At 58.2% G+C, this 17208-nt stretch overlaps 1 protein-coding gene across 1 annotated transcript in view; it reads left to right on the forward strand.

Moving 5' to 3' along the window:
- MYT1L (myelin transcription factor 1 like) overlaps window positions 1-11895 on the forward strand; it is a 296223-nt gene extending 284328 nt beyond the window's left edge. The window contains exons 22-25 of the mRNA XM_072938278.1: window positions 1986-2077; window positions 8367-8470; window positions 11298-11441; window positions 11755-11895. Coding sequence (XP_072794379.1) covers window positions 1986-2077; window positions 8367-8470; window positions 11298-11441; window positions 11755-11895 — 481 coding nt within the window. The remainder of the gene's footprint in view (window positions 1-1985; window positions 2078-8366; window positions 8471-11297; window positions 11442-11754) is intronic.
- Window positions 11896-17208: the final 5313 nt, after the last annotated feature.

Below are 17208 nucleotides of genomic sequence, written 5' to 3' on the forward strand. Positions count from 1 at the left end.
CCCGGTGCTTGGCCTTGTCCCCAGTCCCCGGACCAGCGCGGACCCCAGGCGCTCGGTGCCACGCGAAGCGAGCTTGGCACGCGCTGCCACTAGGTGGCACTGTGTCCTCGCTGGGGCTCTCGCCACCCACGCCCTGCCAGGCCGCTCTGCACACTTCCAAATTTGACCCGTGCTGGGATGCACTCACTGGATCGGAATGGGAGGGACCGAGGACAGGCGTGTCTGCACAAAACGCACCGTTCCGTGGGCCTGTCTCCGTCTGTCTCCTAATTTAGTTCCTGACTCAGGCTGCAGTCTCCCTCCTGAAACGGCACCGTTATTTGTCATTCCCAACTGGCAGTGCAGTTAGCTGGAAACTCAGACGAGCGACTTAAGACTGAAATCTGGCTCTGACCCTCAGCCCGGGTCTAGGGATCTGAGTTTTAATCTGCTTCCAGGTCATCCTGCTGCGTGTTCTGGTCTGGGCGCCAGCCGCCTAGTCACGCGTGAAACACCTGGCCCCTCACCCTGCCAGCCTCTGCATGGAGGCTTCCTTCTCGTTGCCGTCCACCCTCGCGCTGTCCTTAACCTCCTCTGACCACTTCCTGTTCAAGGGGGACAGCAGGGTGGGGAGTCACCCCAAGAGCACAGCATGCAATCTGCAAGTACCTGGAGCACCTGGCGGCACGCTGGGCCCAGGGATGATGCCCGGATGATACAAACAGGAGGCAGGTCCTCTGGGCTGGCGTCCCCGCTGCCCCTTCCCCTGTAAACCCGGAAGCTCCCTGAGCGGGCGTGGACCCCGGAGGTGCTGGAAAGCACGGCAGGTGCGGAGGCACCTTGGCACCGTCACCAGGTGCACCGTCTCGTCAGACCAACGGCTCGGAACTTCCTTGCAAGGAGCAGAGGAGACGTGTGTTGTGCAGAGATAACGTCTTCCCTAAACCACTGCTAAAATCTGCATCTGAAAAACGTGTTAGAAAACCTGTGCGAGGAGATGCCCGAGGCCTCCTGCCGGACTGTGCCAGCCGTTGCTCATGGCCACGTGACCTGCACCAGCACTGGGCGTGCGGGTGTAGCTACGGCGAACCCCAACCCCGCGTCATGGCGTACGGACGGGGTCCTGGCCCTGGAGATGCAGACGGAGCACCAAATTATACATAGAAACTTGACACGTGTGAAGGAACATGCACGTAGGGGCTCTCGCGCCACGTCTATGAAGGGCCAGCGGGCTGCTGACGGAGGTGCAGGGGGACCATCCCGTGTGGCTCCTTGGGATGGCGGCCGGGTGGGGGGGCCACCAGGGGCAGGTGCGAGGACACCCAGGCTCAGACGCTCAGGCCCAGACTTTGTTCTCAACACATCCCCAGAGGGGAAGAAACGGGGAGGAGCCGTCCCACCGAGACGGGGGTCGGCCCCTTGTGCCCAGCCCACGCGCACTTGCAGACCCCCTGGCAGTGAACCGCTGACAAAGTCAGGAGACGCCTGGGGGTCTGGACCCTCCCTGCAAGGTGCCGGCACACGGTGCAGGCGCTCGGGGGAGGTGGGGGAGCTGAGGCTCCGTGTGGGGTCCCTCAGCTGACGGCAGTGGGACAGCTGGGGCCCCGGGCGCCAGGCTGGGAGTCTGGCGGGAGCTCATGACTCTGCCCTCTTTACTTCTGTCGTTGGAAATTAAGTTTTGAATCCAACCCTTGTACAAGTTGGAAACTTTCTGCCATAAAGCAAGATGATTACTCCGTAAGTGTCCCGGCAGCCCTGAAAGGCTGATGCGGCCGTGAAGGGGCCGGTCTCCGTCCCGGCCCCGAGCCCCGGCTGCTGGACCTCACCTGGGCCACGCAGCAGCCCAGGGCTTGTATCAGCCCGCAGGGTCCGTGGCGCACAGACGCCGCCCCAGGGCACGGCGTCCCTGCCCTCCCGTCCGTGTGGTCTGCGTCCCACCTGCAGCTCACCCTGTGCCGGGACCGACGTGGCCTGGTGACTAACGCCATCTCGTGTCTCGTCCCCAGCTTGTCGGGGTGCCCGAGAGCCACGTCGGCGATGAAGAAGGCGAAGCTGTCGGGGGAGCAGATGCTGACCATCCGGCAGAGAGCCAGCAACGGTAACCGCGCCCCGTCACCCTGACCCCTGACCAAGCCCACCGTTCCTGCCACGCCCCTCAGGAAGCAGCCACAGAGGGCCCTCTGGCCTGTGCAACGCCCACCCACTGGGGAGGAAGCAGCCTCCCCACGGCCGTCCCCCGACTGTGGCCCCATCCCCTCCCCTGTGCCCTGGGGGGCCTCCCAGGGGCTAAGCCAGGGTCCCTCGGGCTGCACGTAGCCCGCCCACCATTCCCCGCACTGTCACTTGGGGGCCAGGCCCCCTCCAGTCCACCAGCCCGTCCCTCCCTGCAGATGCCACGTGGGGCCACGAAGCTGCAGGGCCGGCTGTGGGGGCTGGAGGCCTCAGAGATCCCGCCAGCCACCCTCGGGGGCCACGTCTGTGAAGTCCCTGCTCACTAGGGTCTGTGTGTAAAAGCACGCCTGGTGCTTTCAGGGCCAGTCAGTGCAGAGCAAGTCTGAGTGTCCCCCAGCCACCCTCTTGCGAGGCCCCCCCTCCCCCCGTTTCAGCTCATCCCATAAATCGGGGTCCTCTTCACGGTCTACTGGGCGCTGCGTTTTTCGAATGTTCGTGTTTTTCTGTTGAGGACGTCCCTGTTGAGGAGGCCGGAGCCAGGGCGACAGCGCTGCCTGGTGTCCTGACTGAGGAGGCCGGGAGGGCGGGGCCGGAGGGAGGCAGCGTCCCGCTGTGGTCGTAGGGCTGTCGGCCAGGAGCTCAGTGGTCATGAATCGGCAGCATACGTTAGATAAGGCGTCCTTAACAGAAAGCCGGGTGCTGATCCACTGAAGACAGAGGCTCCCGGGGGCGTCCCCAGTGTGCCCCCAGGAGCCGAGGGCCAGCAGTCACCAGGGGTGTTTGCAGAGACTTCAGAGAACAGAACTCCACCAATGAGGAGCAAGCTTGGACCTCCCCTCCCGGCCCCTGGGAGGACTTCGTGAGGAAGGCGCTCCGGCAGAGCAGGCTTTCCCACGGACGGGGTGGCGCCGGGCTCTGGCCAAGGCACTGCCCTGATTTTGTGTCCCTCCAGGAGCCGAGTGCCAGAAAACAGGGGTCCCCCTGGAGCCGTCACAGCTCAGGCCCCCAGAACTGGGCGTCGGGTGGAGCCCAGGCCCCAGTCCTCCTACGTTCTGGGGCTGCCCCTCCCTGGTGGGCCCCCACGGGCCAGGACACAGCCCTGAGGAGCTCGCGGTCTGCGGGTGCGCGGGCCCCCGGCCTCGGCCTGGAGGCTCCTGCTGCTCGCTGGACGCTCATCTTCGGTCCTGAGGACAGCACGGGCAGCTCGGGGAGAAGCACTCTTAACCCGTCGGTCATCATTTACCAGGAAGACAGCCGGGTCTCCACCTCGAAGGCTCAGAGCCCAGTGTTCTGCGCCCACCTCTGCTCAGGGCAGGGCAGCTGCCGGAGCCGTGGGGACGAGCTGACAGGCCCTCAGCGTCGGCCCGCATCTCCCATCAGTCCTCCAGCCAGCCCAGCGTGCGGAGCCGGTCCGAGACCCCGGGGCCACCAGCGCCACCTCCCGCTTGCTGACGAGGGCTGTGCTCATTGCCAGGAAGGAAACAACATTCCCTGAGCTCGTTCCAAAATGTTTAGCCTGACACCTCACCCCCAACACAACCCTGGCTCTGAAGCAAGAATCTCAGGCAAACTGATCTGAGTCTGTGCCAGTTTATGACTCATGGATGGAAGGCAGTGCAGGCCCAGAAAAGAAAGAAATCAAGACAGCAGGCCTCCACACCCGGCGGGACGGCCAGGGAGAGGGCCACTGCCCCGTTGCCATCTCTCAAACTGCCGTCTCTGTGCAAAGGGCAACAGAAATTCAGGGCCCTCCTTCTGTAACCGCCAGACATGGCAGTTGACCTGGAAGGACTGGTTCTCTCTTGGAAAAGTAGATGTAAGTTGGAAGAGCCAGCCCCCAGCCTTCACCGTGGCTGGGCACCCGCACTGCCCTGGCTAGCAGGGCGCCCGCTGGGCGGCCGCTGGGGACGTGTGGCCATGGGGAACTCTAAGGAAATTTGTTTCCAGACCCTCAGATTCCACCTGACTGTCTCCGGAATCCGATGAACTGAGAATCAGTCTGTCATCTGCCAGCTGTTCCCCCACCTTCCCCACGGCCACCCAAGAAAGGCTGCCCCCCCACCAGTCCTGGACTCGCACATGTGCAGGCGCCTAACCAGGAACCACCCACGAAAGCTGGGCTTCTGAAGGCACGTCCGGGGAGAGCTTCAGGACGACATAGTGGAGCGGTGCTGAGCTCTTCAGTTCATCCAGGCAGAACCTCACATCTCCACCCACCCACTCATGCGTGCTTCCGCCCGTCCACCCTCCATCCACCCACCCATCCACCCACCCACCCCCTCATCCATCCCTCCACCCACCATCCACCCACCATCCACTCATTGCTCCTAGAATAAAAATTAGGGACGGAAAGTTCGTCTTGGGGGGCCTCGCTGCTGCTCTGATTGGCTTCAAAGTGGTAGCGGCCTCTGTCAGAAGGCCGATTTGACCTACAGGTTGTTTAGATAATAAATCTTGATTTGCCACTTAGTTTATACAGTAGACTTTTTTCATAAGTTTTGTCAAACACCTGGTCCAAGGTTTTGATAGAAATATACTGAAATAACTCTGCAACATATAATTTCCTACAAATATACCTTTTTGGCAACTAATTTAAGTCACAATAAAAACCTTTAGATGATAATTTCAGGACTTATGAGAGAGAGGCATGTCTTCTTTTTAATTCTTTAATTCAACAAGTATTGAAGCCCACTGCACTAGACCACGTACAAGATTTGGCTTTTCTTTTAAGTGTGTGTCAGCGGACACGACTGTCCTGGGTCAGCAGGACGACATGAGTCTGTGCTGCTTTCCGGCACACAGAGATACGCCCGCAGACACGAGCGCCCCGGTACTGTCTGGGTGCCCTAGAAGCAGGACTGTTGGCGTCTTCCGTGGCCCCCGTGTGGGGAACCTCGCTGCGGGGCGGGCATCTCACATAGCTCACTCGTTTCTTACACCCACTGTGTAGGAGAGGGACCTGTTTGCAACGGAGGGATTTGAGGTTCCAAGGCATTAAGAAAATTGCTCATCACGGAACTCTCAAGTACCAGGATACGGATTTAGATTTGCCGCGTTTCAAAGCCTGGCACTAAACCCCAGGCTCCCGAAACCTCTCGTCAAGGCCATTCACAAATGCTTCCAGACATAACGCAGTCTCTGTCCCCTGTTCAGACACGGTTTTCCATGAAAGTCAAACAGAACATAATTATTGTTGGACACGCTTTCCTCAAAATTCAAACCAGTGAAATGGCCCTCCACGGTCGCACCTGTATTCCAGAGACGCCAGCTTCTCTTCCCATGACTGTATCAAAATTCTTCTAAGTTCCCATTGGCCAGAATCTAGCCCCAAGACAAAGATGCTGGAGCTGGGGGCGTTCTGTGTGCCTTGCTGTGTATGAGAGACCATTGATGGAGCGCCTCTGACAAGCCAGTTGAGGGGACGTAGTTGGAGTGTTGAGGCATGCTGGCCTTTCCCATGGTTCTCTGGGGTTTATAACAGTGGAGTGATCTTCAGACTGCCAGCCCTGAAGTGGACTCTTTTGCCTACAATTCCACTCACTTCTCAAGGGAAACGTGAAGTCTTGGTGTTGGAAGCAGCTGTGTAGGGCATTTTTCACCCTTCCTACCATGAGTTATCTAAAATCCAGTATTTTGAGCAGCTAGCTCTGGGGTCCGCAGCAGGTGGCCCCCGGGAAGAGCTACACCAGCTCCGTGTGCGAACCCTGGCCAGAGCGGTCTCTGTAAATGCCGTCAGGCTGCTCGTTGGCAGGTTCGCGTCACGTGCAGGTAGAACCTGGACGTTTTAGTTAGCACGTGGAAGGAGACTGCTCCTGGGGGTCTCCCTCGCCCGGCGTCTCCCCAGGGGGAGAAGGTCCGCCTGGGGAGCCGAGCCGCAGAGCACTAGGACGTGTAGCGGCGGCTCCAAGCCCAGCCTGCCCCCGAACAAGGACCAGGACGCCTCGCGAGGCCGCTGGACCTCGGGACAGGAGAACCGGGGAGATGCTCTGTGCTTCCGAGAAGGGCGTGAGGCCCCTCCCTGCACGTGGTTCGTCTTCAACAGCAACTGCGAGACACACCTGGAAAAAGGGAGGTTTTCAAATCATCCAAACTTAAAAAACTGAAGACCTGTGACATTCAGAGCATGCTCAGAAATCTTCGTGGAAACTCACCTGGAAAACCCGACGGTCACAGCCCGAGGAGCGAGGGGTTGTGAGTGTTCCTGGTTTGCACGAGAGGTGCTCCCAGTGCGTTCGGACCGCTTGCAATGTAGCTGAGTGCTGGGACGCATCTTCGTGAAATAATAAATTGACTGCTGATTTGGTTGCTTTACAAATCAGGGTTCTCCTGCCCTGGGCAGTCTCACCTCGAAGTGCGTCTGAGCTGTTTCTGCAGAGGAATGGCCACACTGCCCGCCCCCGACAGGCACCTCCTGTGTGCCAAGCGTTAGGGACATTAACTCAGTCGGTTCCAGCGCCCAATTTTGGAAGGTTGCCCTAAAGGTCTAGTCACGTATGAAAAGGGGAAGCAAGCCACTGAACTGCAGTGCTGGTGGCTCCCCAGCGCCCCTCAGGCTGGGAGATCCAGGGACAGGATCCCTGCCTGCCTGGGAGGGGCAGAGCCGTGATCACATAAACTCGCACACGGTGCGAATAAATAAACCAGTAATAAAGTAAACGGGGGGAGAGCAGCCCACACCTGGGAAGCTCCTGGCGGTATTTCTATCGCATCCTCGGCTGCTTTTCGGGTGCGTTTGGTAAATAGGGAGGCTTTGCAGTCGAGGTGCCAGCGGAGGACGCACCCTGGGGACCTGAGAGGCCGAGCAGAGCTCAGGGACGCAGAGGCGTGGCTCCTGGTGAGGCCACAGCCATCCCTCGGGTGGGGTGGTGGCCAGAGCAAGGCGGAGGCGGAGGGCAGCCCGTGTGCGGGGGAGGCCTGCTTCCACACCAGAGCGGGTCAGCAGGAGAAACGACTGGGAAGGAGGGCTGATTACGTGGGCAATTAGATTGAACACAATGGCACGCTCCTCCCGAGGGCTTTTGTGAGGACAGGGGACGTCATGGAAGAAATGCAACTCTGCAGAAGGCAGCTTACTCCTTCCAATCTTTTTTTCATTTCACTAAAATCGGCAATTAAGACCCAACCCCGCTGATCTCCCCAACTCTCTTTTCTTTGTCCCCTCGACGTCTCGTTGAGGGAGGACCCCGTTCACCAGTCTCTGGCTGTATTTCAGGGATGTCGGGGTCTTCCGCCTCGGGCGGACTGTACCCCTCTGTCTGCAAAGCTGGACCACAGTGCCTGCCCCCCAGGCCCCTGGGTGCCTGGGCTGCGTGTGTTTTCCTCCAGTTTTGAGTGCAGATCCCTGGCTGAGCTGTGTGAGTGGTGGGGGCAGCCACTCCGCACCCTTAGTGGCAGGAGTTCAGCCGTGGGGGACTGACTGCCAACACCAGGAGGATAGAGACCTTTCTGACCCCAGCAGCCACCGGCAGAGCCGGCCTTGAAAAGACCCCTTGTAAGCGCATGCTCTGCAGGTGCAGCTCCCCCAGGCCCTCGTGGGCTGCACACCCCTCAGGACGCCGCTCGGGCAGGATGTTCCAGCCAAGCTGGGCAACCCCGCAGGTCTGAACGAGGGGGTCGTTATTGGTCAGATATTCAGGGGGCCCTTCTGGGACCTGTTGTCTGTCGCTGCCCGACGCTCCCTCCCACGGGAGGTGGCTTTCTCAGCTCCCAGGAATCAGGGGTGTGGTTACATGTCTGTTGTCAGGTCACCTTCCCAACTCCTAGACTTGGTGAGGGCGGGGGCCCGCTGGCTCATGTGCAGATGTGTCTGCAGAGCCGGGCTGATTCTCAGAGTGATGGACGGGGGGGATAGAGACAGAGAGACCAGAGAGAGAGTGAACAAGGAGGCCACTCATGACCTGCACAAGGTAAGTCCGTGTCCAGGACACAGCTGTGGCCGGAGCCAGAGGCCCTGGGTACCCATCCTAGGGAGAAGGACCCTTCTGGTTTGGGGTGGGGGTAGTCTGTGTGCCCTCCGTTAACTTCTTCGTTTTTAGGAGCCTTAATTGTAAGCAGGATGGTTGTAGGGACAGAAGACACACAGGCTGTGACGATGTTTTTAATCCCAGAGTACACTTGCCCAGCAAATTTGGTTCCAAGTCTAGAAGGAGCTGAGACAAGGCTCTGACTGCCCAGCCCCGCCTGCGGGCGGTCTGACTCGCGCTCCGTCGTTCCAGGCATCGAGAACGATGAGGAGATCAAGCAGCTGGACGAGGAGATCAAGGAGCTGAATGAGTCCAACTCCCAGATGGAAGCCGACATGATCAAGCTCAGAACTCAGGTAACAGTGTGTGAAGCCCTCAACCAGCGTCTCGAGTGCTGTGATGCCAGGAGACGCTGGGGCGGCACCTTCCTCGTTCTTCACCCCTTTTCGCCTCGATTGGCTCACCTTTTCTCTTGGTCTCCTGCTGAGATCATTTAGGGGGCAAAACCTGCTGGGGCCACTGGACGCTGGCTTTCTGTCCGGGGTCGGGGTCGGGGTGTTAATGACACGCCCTTCCTGAGCAGCCACTCCTGGAGGGCCACCCGGCGATGCCCGCGTGAGCGCTGTCCCACCAGGATTTGAGGGCCCCGATGTCACTGACTCGTGTCAGTGAACTGAGTCGGGCGACAACCCTGGGACTTGAAAGGCACGCCTGCCCCTTGGGGCTCCCAGGAGCCCCGGTCTGTGTGTGCAGGTCCCCAGCCCCACACGTGGGTGCAGACGCCCAGTGCCCTGTGGCCAAGTAGGTGGTGGGCGGGAGGATACGGGCCTTTCTAAGCATCGGCCGGAGGCCACACCCCAGGGGCTTTGGTCCTGTAACCCCATGCGCTCACAGCAGCCCCCCGGTAAGTGTCCACACCTCGTGCTACACATAAGGTTAGGTTCTGAGCAGTGACCTCTGTGGCTGAGTCAAGGTCACAGATCTGGCAGTGACCAGCTGGCCTGGCCCATCGCTGGCCACACGCCGGCCGCCTCCCCGGGGGCTTCGCAGGGCCCGACGCCCAGGTGGGATCTCCCTCACGTTGCCGTCACTGGAGAGGCCAGGGCTCCTGTTCTGTTAGCACCCACTCTGCCTGGGGCCTGGACCCCCACCCACCCACAGTGGTCCCCTCCCGGGCAGTCGCCAGCCTTGCTGGGATTCTCAGGCCCGAGGACTTACCCGAGGGCTTATGAGGCCAGGGACCGTCACTGCCGACCCCCGTCCACCGTCCACCAGGGCACAGCCTCCCTGCCAGAGGAACCGCCAGGATCCCAGAGCTGCCCTTTCGTGACCTCGGGCAGGTGTGAGGTCTGAGCCTTCCCTGCCCACCAGGGCTGTCCTGTCTACTTGTTCGGACGTCAGCCTCCCCACTGACTGCAGCCTTGGCCCCAGCTGTGCTCCGACTGGAATCTCGTCCGAGGCGAGCGGGAGCTTTCCTTAACTTTCATCCAAACCCCCAGCTTTTCTCCCCGAGGCCAGGCCGAGGCCGGGGCAGGGGTGGGGCGCTGGCCCGGGGAACTGCAGGGCCCTGCTCAGGCAGACGCGCCCCAGGACCCGGGTCACGTGGGGACACCCGCCTGGAGTCTGTTCTGCGGCAGAAGTTGGGGCACCAGATGGCCCTGATGACCCCCTGAAGGGCACATCTCTCAGCACTGTCCTCCTCTGGCAGGGCCTCATCCCCCGGCGTCCTGGAGGGCTCCCCCACCTCAGCCCCCACTGCAAGCATTTCCCACGTGCCTGCTCCCCTGTCCCTGACCAGAAGCAGTCTCACCCCTGAGGACAAGGCCGGGCGCGGGGGCCCAGTTCAGGACGCGGGCTGGACTGGGCTCCCGGGACGCAGACATAGAGCATTCCTGCCCGGAGCCCGGGGCCTGCCTGCCGTCCCCCTGTGACCTGTCATCCCTATGGGGGCCCTGGCTGCCCATTTGGGTCTTTTTTGATGTCACTGTGACTCTTGGGTCCTGGTGGCACCTGTGCACGTTTGATGTCACAATGAATTCTAAGGGTCTTGTCCCTGACCTGGCTGTTGAGGGGTGACCACCCAGACGGTGCGGTCAGGCCGCTCCAGGGCCCAGGCTCCACTGTGCTCGGGTCGGAGGGTGAGCTGCAGGCTGGGCGAACACGGCCCCCAGTGAGGAGCCGGCCGGTGGGCATCACAGGAGGTCCCGGCTCTGGTGAGCGGGTCAGCACCTACGCAGAGCTCACGGGAAGCCTCCCGCTGACACCCAGCCAGGCGCCCTCCTCCCACGCCTCCCATGGCCCGCTCGCGTCTGGGGGCACACACGTCTGCAGCCCGGCCCTCCGGGGCCACACGCTCCCCATGGATGCCTCTGCCTCCTTGTCTTCGGCCAGAGCCCACCATGGAAGACCCTGGAAGGCTGGAGGCCCTGCTGCCGGGCTTGCTGGCACCTCGAACACCCCAACCCAGTCAGAGACCCCGGGGAGGGACAGAGCCGCACGGCTGCGTCCCTGCCACCCGTGCAGACGGGCAGCTCTCCCGCTGAGCTGAGGCATGAAGTGTGGGTGTCCAGTGGTAGGTGGAGGCCAGAGGGCAGCACACGAAAGCCCCTCGACCACAGCAACTCTCCCTGGGGCGTTAGAGGGAGGAAGAGCAGCCGGGAAGCCACGGCAGCCTTTACGCCACACAGGGCGGAAGCCATCACGTGCAGGCAGATGTGCCCACCTGGTGCCCACGGGGCGACGTGACGCACCTCACAGGTGACTAGCTCACAGGTAATTTAAGCCTTACCTGTGCAGGATCAGATACAGACGAAGGAGACGTCTGAGCAGCAGCCATGACCCTGATCCAAACAAACAGCCCATCACACAGTGGAAGCAGCGGGTCAAACGCACGGCTGTCCTGTGCTGATCTCTGCGCAGGCGCCGGCAGAAGCTGACACAGCGGGAACCTACCCTCCTTAGCTCCTTCTCGGAAAGAGGGCCCTCGTCGTCCAGTCGCCAGGTTTTCAAGTGCGATGACTCAGAGCATCGAAGGCGAGCCCTGAAAGCGACCAGCTCTTAGCCTGGAAGCCTCTTCCTTTCGAGCGAAGGGCTCCGTCTCCACCTCGGTAGCTGAGTCGCCGCGCGGCGAGGTGCGCGCCCCGCCGGCTTGTGTTACATGTCGCGCTGCCCTGTGTGTTTCAGATCACCACCATGGAGAGCAGCCTGAAGACCATCGAAGAGGAGAACAAGGTGATCGAGCAGCAGAACGAGTCCCTCCTGCACGAGCTGGCCAGCCTGAGCCAGTCCCTGATCCACAGCCTGGCCAACATCCAGCTGCCGCACATGGTAAGTGACCGAGGGCGCAGGACAGGGCTCGGCGGCGCCCCGCCGTGCGCACCGTAGGGTAGCTCTCTCCTTTCCTGTTCTCCTGGTTCTTCACGCTCTGGATGCTTGCGGTCACCTCCCCCAGACCATAGCGCTACCCGCTAGAACCTCGGTGGGGAGGACCCAGTGAGCCCCGTAAGGTTAGGTTGCTCTGGACAGGCCTCCCGGTGTCACAGGGACAGAGGCGCTGCGCTGCGATGCTGTTGTGTGCTGATGTGAGTCTCCTGTTCGGAGAGTACAAGTTGTGTATGAACTACTATTTAATATCTCGTAGGATCCAATCAATGAACAAAATTTTGACGCATACGTGACTACTTTGACGGACATGTATACAAATCAAGACCGTTATCAGAGCCCAGAAAGTAAGGCCCTGCTGGAAAGTGTAAAGCAGGCTGTGAGAGGAATCCAGGTCTGAGCAGCCGCCGCAGCGGCGGGGCCTTGCTTAAAGAAGGACGCCTCTTGCCGTCTGCTGCTGTGTTGCCAGGAAGTGTCACACACGCACTTCTGTTTGAAGCAGTGTTATGCTCACCAGACTTCATGATGATTTCATGTCTTGCTCTGAAGATAGTACCTGCAGAATAGTTCTGAATCCATTCACATTTTGTGCGTTTCATATAAGCTGGCTTAGTGGACGTGCCATGTAATGTTTACAGCTGCTAATGTCTGCACACTTGGGGCATATATATTTCTGAAGGGGTAAGCTGATCCAAGTAAATAGAGTGTACATTCTTTTTAATGCTTTAGTGATTAAATGTTTTAGTGTTTTGAACTGAAATGGACAAGAAAAAAAAGCTTTGAACGATCGTTTGGTCCTGCAGCCACTTTTTAGATGTTATCATTTTGCCTCATGTTGGAGGATTTTACGGAATTTAAGAACTACATTTTATGTGCATATTGTTTCATAGCAAGAATTGGTTGCAAAAAAATGCTTTATTTTTGAACAATGCTTGGAAATATTATGTGATTTTTTTGTTTGTTTGTTTTAGGAGGATGGTGTATGGTGGGGGCAATAAATGAGGTTTTTTGCATTCCAAGGAAATGGCATATGGATTAACTGTAAGAAATGAGATAAGTAATTTATTGTAAGACAACATCAAGCCATGGAAATTTGGCAGAAGATTCAAAGCAGCTTAAACAGCACTTTTAAATTAACTCCTGAGCATTACATGGTGTGACTGTGGGAACTTCAGTTAAGACAGGGACTCAGGAGAGGTGGATGTGACCTGAGGACCGCCTCTTCCATTTTCAATAAACTTTGGAACACGCTTCTCTTATCTCCCCGAGCCCCGTGCCCCCCGAGCTGTCTGTTATCGCAATGTGCTTTCTCTAACAGAACCTGTGTGTTTCCTTTAAGCTCAAAGACCGCGGGAGACTGTTTGTTTCCCCTTTCCACCTTCAACAGCTATGGTAACTGTCGTCGTCGGTATGATTTTACGCGTGGGGAGACAAGCAGATGATCCGAGAGGCCTCCAGCTGCCGGGCCGGCCTCTCTGCCCGCCTGGGTGGGAAGCAGCCCCGTAGCGTCCCCCCGCCCCCTGTCACTTTTGAGTAAGCGTGGGTCCCCCCCAGAGGCAGGACGCCGTGTCCTGCCTTCCGCTGGAGACCGCTTGACCACGGACACGTGCAGAGCTCTGTGTGGTTTGTCGCGACCTCCTCTGAGAATGAATGCAATCAGAGTTTAGGAGTAACTCAGTGTACTTCAGCACTTTCTGCTGCACACTAGATCATCGCGGACGCGTTTACACCCTGGAGACCCGCTTGTCTTCTCCCGCCGGCTGCACCATGTGTACGCGTAAGGCCGCTTCCCGCCGCTGCATCCCCGCCCCAGCGGTCCCGAGGGCGCCGCGCGGCCGCGCTTTCTGACTGACGTTGACCTGATGTCCATGTGACAGCACCCTTCCTTCCGTGTCTTGATGTTATGCAGGAAGTACAGAAGTACTTTAAAATTTTGTTATGGAGAAAAAGATGGGTTTTGTAAAAATAAAAAAAAATATTTTTAGCAGAACAGGACTTACAGGGTCATTGTCCCCACAACGTGCCAGTCGACTATTTGCACTTACCTTGCCCTATATATCCGTGCGGAGGTGTGCAATTCCCGCGTCAGTAGCCTTGCGACCCTGGCCCTGGAAGAATCTGAGGAGGCCGCCCGCTGCCCCGCGGGTGTCGGGGAGGGCGCTCACAGGGACCTCACAGCAAACGCTGACACGGTTCTCCACCTCGGTGTATATATGTGTACAAACACGTGTGCATCCCAGCAGCACTTCACACAGCTCGCTGTACAGAGCTTACAGTTCTCCAGGAGGACTTTGATAACGAGCTGGGAGAAGACGGTGTGATTCCTGGGGCTCCGCGGCACCTTCTCGGGGCCCTCTTCCTGTTGTGCGGTTAGTTGCGGCTGCCATGCTCAGAATTGCCTTCTCGAGAGCTGAAGCAAGGTGCTTCGCGTTCCGACGCCATATATACCACCGGGGCCCCCGGCCCCGCAGGGCCCCGCTGTTCATATCGGCATATGCATCCCCTCCCCGTGGTGTCTGCAGCTTCTTTGCCAATATAGTGATGCTTTCAGTAGAGTAATAGGTAGTGTCAGTTTGGGATTTTTCTTGTCATCACCTGTGTACAATGGAAGGGGGTTTTAAGCACAAATCTGCTGCTCATCTAATGTTGGGACATAATGTCAAGTCAGAAGCTATCTGTCACTGTTACCTAGGGAGTCACAGAAGTGTCACACGTTAGAATGCTGCCCTTTCAGAGGGAGTTGTCGTGAGTCATCGCAGCTTATTTATGATACCTTCTTGTTCACGTTCATTTCTCAGTTAACTTAAGTGATCATTTATGAAGACAGAATTTTGTATAAATATTTATTGTGCTCTCTGTGGAACTGAAGTTTGATTTATTTTTGTACTACACGGCATGGGTTGGTTGACACTTTAATTTTGCTATAAATGTGTGGAATCACAAGTTGCAGTGATATTCATTTTTAAATTGTGAACTTTGTACAAATTTTGTCATGCTGGATGTTAACACATCTTACTCTAAATAAAAAGGTGTTACCACATTTGTAGTACGAGAGGTCTCTGCCTGGGTGAGCATCTTCACTGGGCTCGGGAGGCGCCGGGCGGGGCCCCCAGGAGCGTCTCTCCGCCAGTCGCTCCAGTTTGCGGTTTGGGGAGGTCCGGTTCCCTGCCCCGAGGCACGTGAGAGCAGATGAGTCTTTAAATGATGTGATCAGCTGGGGAGGCCCGCGGCACCCTGCTGGTGGGGAAGCCATCCTGGCTCGTGAGTGAGTGTCTCCCCTGCTCTCTCCCCGGAGGTCACGCCACTCCCGGACGCCCGGACAGGGACGTCCCCACTCCCACAGCCTCCTCCTTAATGGACGTCACCGCTCAACACCTTCCACGCCCGAAGTCCCCAGTGAACCAACAGCGTCCATCAGGGCTTTCCCAGGTCGGGCAGGTGTCACAAAGGCTCACAGTCGCTTCCAGGCACCACGCCTCTTGGGTCCGGCTCTGGGCCCCGGGCTCCTGAGCGGTTCCCCAGCCTCCCCATGTGTCCAGGCCACGGAGTTTAGAGAAATGTCCAGGTAGTCAGCTTTGTCGGATGGACGCCTACGGATGGCTCAGTTTCGAGGAAGACACTGTGTCCTTCTCAGCACTTCACACCCGGGGGCTCTGTGGTCACTCGGCCTGCGACCGGCTCCCTGGAAGGGTCCTCACCATGTCACTTCCCCGTGATCCACAGGGACCACCCACAACACTTAAGTACCTTCCACATACTACTCGACAGTGGACTAGCCACCTGCCCAGTGTCTCAGATTCCAGAAAGACTCACCTATAATAGACACACTCTCAAAATATAAAATTGGAGGAAGAAACGTTTTTCTTTGTTAAACAATCTTTGTTAAAGCCAAAACGTAGTCCCGGGGCGTCTTCTGCTCCGAGATGCAAGGCCATCAGAGCACCTCTGCCAGCACACGGGCTGGCCTCTCCCCTCACTGCCTGGTCACGGGCGTCAGTGCTGACGGGGGAGGGCAGGGCGCGCCCGAGGCTCCCGCCACGCCCGTCTCTCCAGACCACGGGCTCCCCCGTCGAAAGCCTCGTCTGTGGGGCCAAATGAAGTCAAAGTGGACGCTGGTGTGTCAGGGAGCGGCTGTCAGTGGCTTGGTTCCTTCAGCTGGATTGTGAAAAGCCGGCTACCCCTTGCCTGAGGATTGGTATAAACATTTTGGAAAGTAGTTTAGCAATAATGTCGAAAATCTTATAAAATTCAGATTTTTGACCCATTAATTCCAGAATTCCCTTCTAAAAATACCAAAACAGCTGTAAACACACTGAAATACGTGAAAACAATCCAAAAGTCTTATTCTAGAGGAACGCTTGAGCAACGGATGAGAAATGCACTTTATGGAAGACCATGGAATTTACGGAATCAGAAACAACGGTTATAAAGGCTCGTTAGGGAGACCCTGTGATACAGTAAGTGAACAGGACAGAAGACAGAAGTATAAAAACATGAGGAGGCAGCCGAGCAGCAGCCAGTTTGGGTCAGACTGACCTGTGTTGGGGGCTGAGACGCACATTCCACGTCTGGGGGGGGTCTGTCCAATCCTGTCCTCACCGCCCACCCCCGCCGCCCCCAGAGCAGCAAGCCTGGGTGGAAAGTCAAGGCTGGGGGAGGCGCACAGCTGGGAAGGCAGGTTGGAAGCCAGCACCTCCAGGTTCAGGGTGAGCCCGGGGAAGGCGGTGGAGAGACGCTCAGAGGTCCCCCAGGGCCCCGTCTAAAACCAGCCCACTGCGCAGATCCTACGAGGGCCAAAGGGGAGGCTGTGACAGCACTTCCATCACCTGGACAAAGAAATGAAGTTTTTAAAAAGTAAGCAGCCCAAGTGAGGGTTCCAGAGGGTTCAGGGGAGAGGCTCCGGGACTCCCAAGGTGGGCACCGCCTGGTCCTCTGGGCACTGAGGCAGAGAGGACCTGGAGCACAGCCGGGCACCAGGACTCCCCCGGGGCGTCCACCTGGAGCCCAGCCCAGCGCGCAGCCTCCGCCCCGAAGCCCCGGCCCCACAGAGGTGGGATGTCCGGCCCCGCTCCCTCCTCCTCGGGAAGAGTCTCCAGGAGCAGGAGACACCCTTAGTGAGGACGGGGCATCGCTCGGCTGCCCAAGAGCCTCGTCCCTGCAGTCTGTCCAGGGCTTCCGTCCGTGGACCTCCCCCCGCTCCGCCGTGACCGCGGTCGCTGTCACACAGCAGAGCGAGACAGGAGAGCCCAGGCCATAAGCAATTTAAAATCAAGGACAACAAACTTTATTCTTTGTTTTTTTGATCTGGAAGTTTATTCACAAAAGCCATCACATTGTTTCTCTCCGTGTGATCAGATTAAGGGCCTTGTTCATTTCCTTCTTTGTGTGGTTTTTCCCCCCGCAGTTTTACTGAGATGTAAGTTATCCCCGGGCAGGTTCAAGGTGCACAGCCCGATGGTGTGGTTCACAGACGCAGTGAAACGGTCACCACTGCAGCTTTAGTTAGGATCTCACCTCCCACGGAGATGCAGGAAGGAGAGAAAGCAAAGAAGAAAGGGGAACAATTTTTCCTGGGACGAGAACTCCCAGCGCCTGCTGTCCTGGTGCCTTCCCCGGCCGTCCTGCCGTGGTGCTGCCGTGGTGGACGCACGTCTCCGGCCCTTCCTCACCCAACTAGGAGTTTGTACTTTTGACCACCTTCCTCCAATGACCC

This window comes from Vicugna pacos, chromosome 15 (genome assembly GCF_048564905.1).
Source record: "Vicugna pacos chromosome 15, VicPac4, whole genome shotgun sequence".
NCBI lineage: Eukaryota > Metazoa > Chordata > Mammalia > Artiodactyla > Camelidae > Vicugna > Vicugna pacos.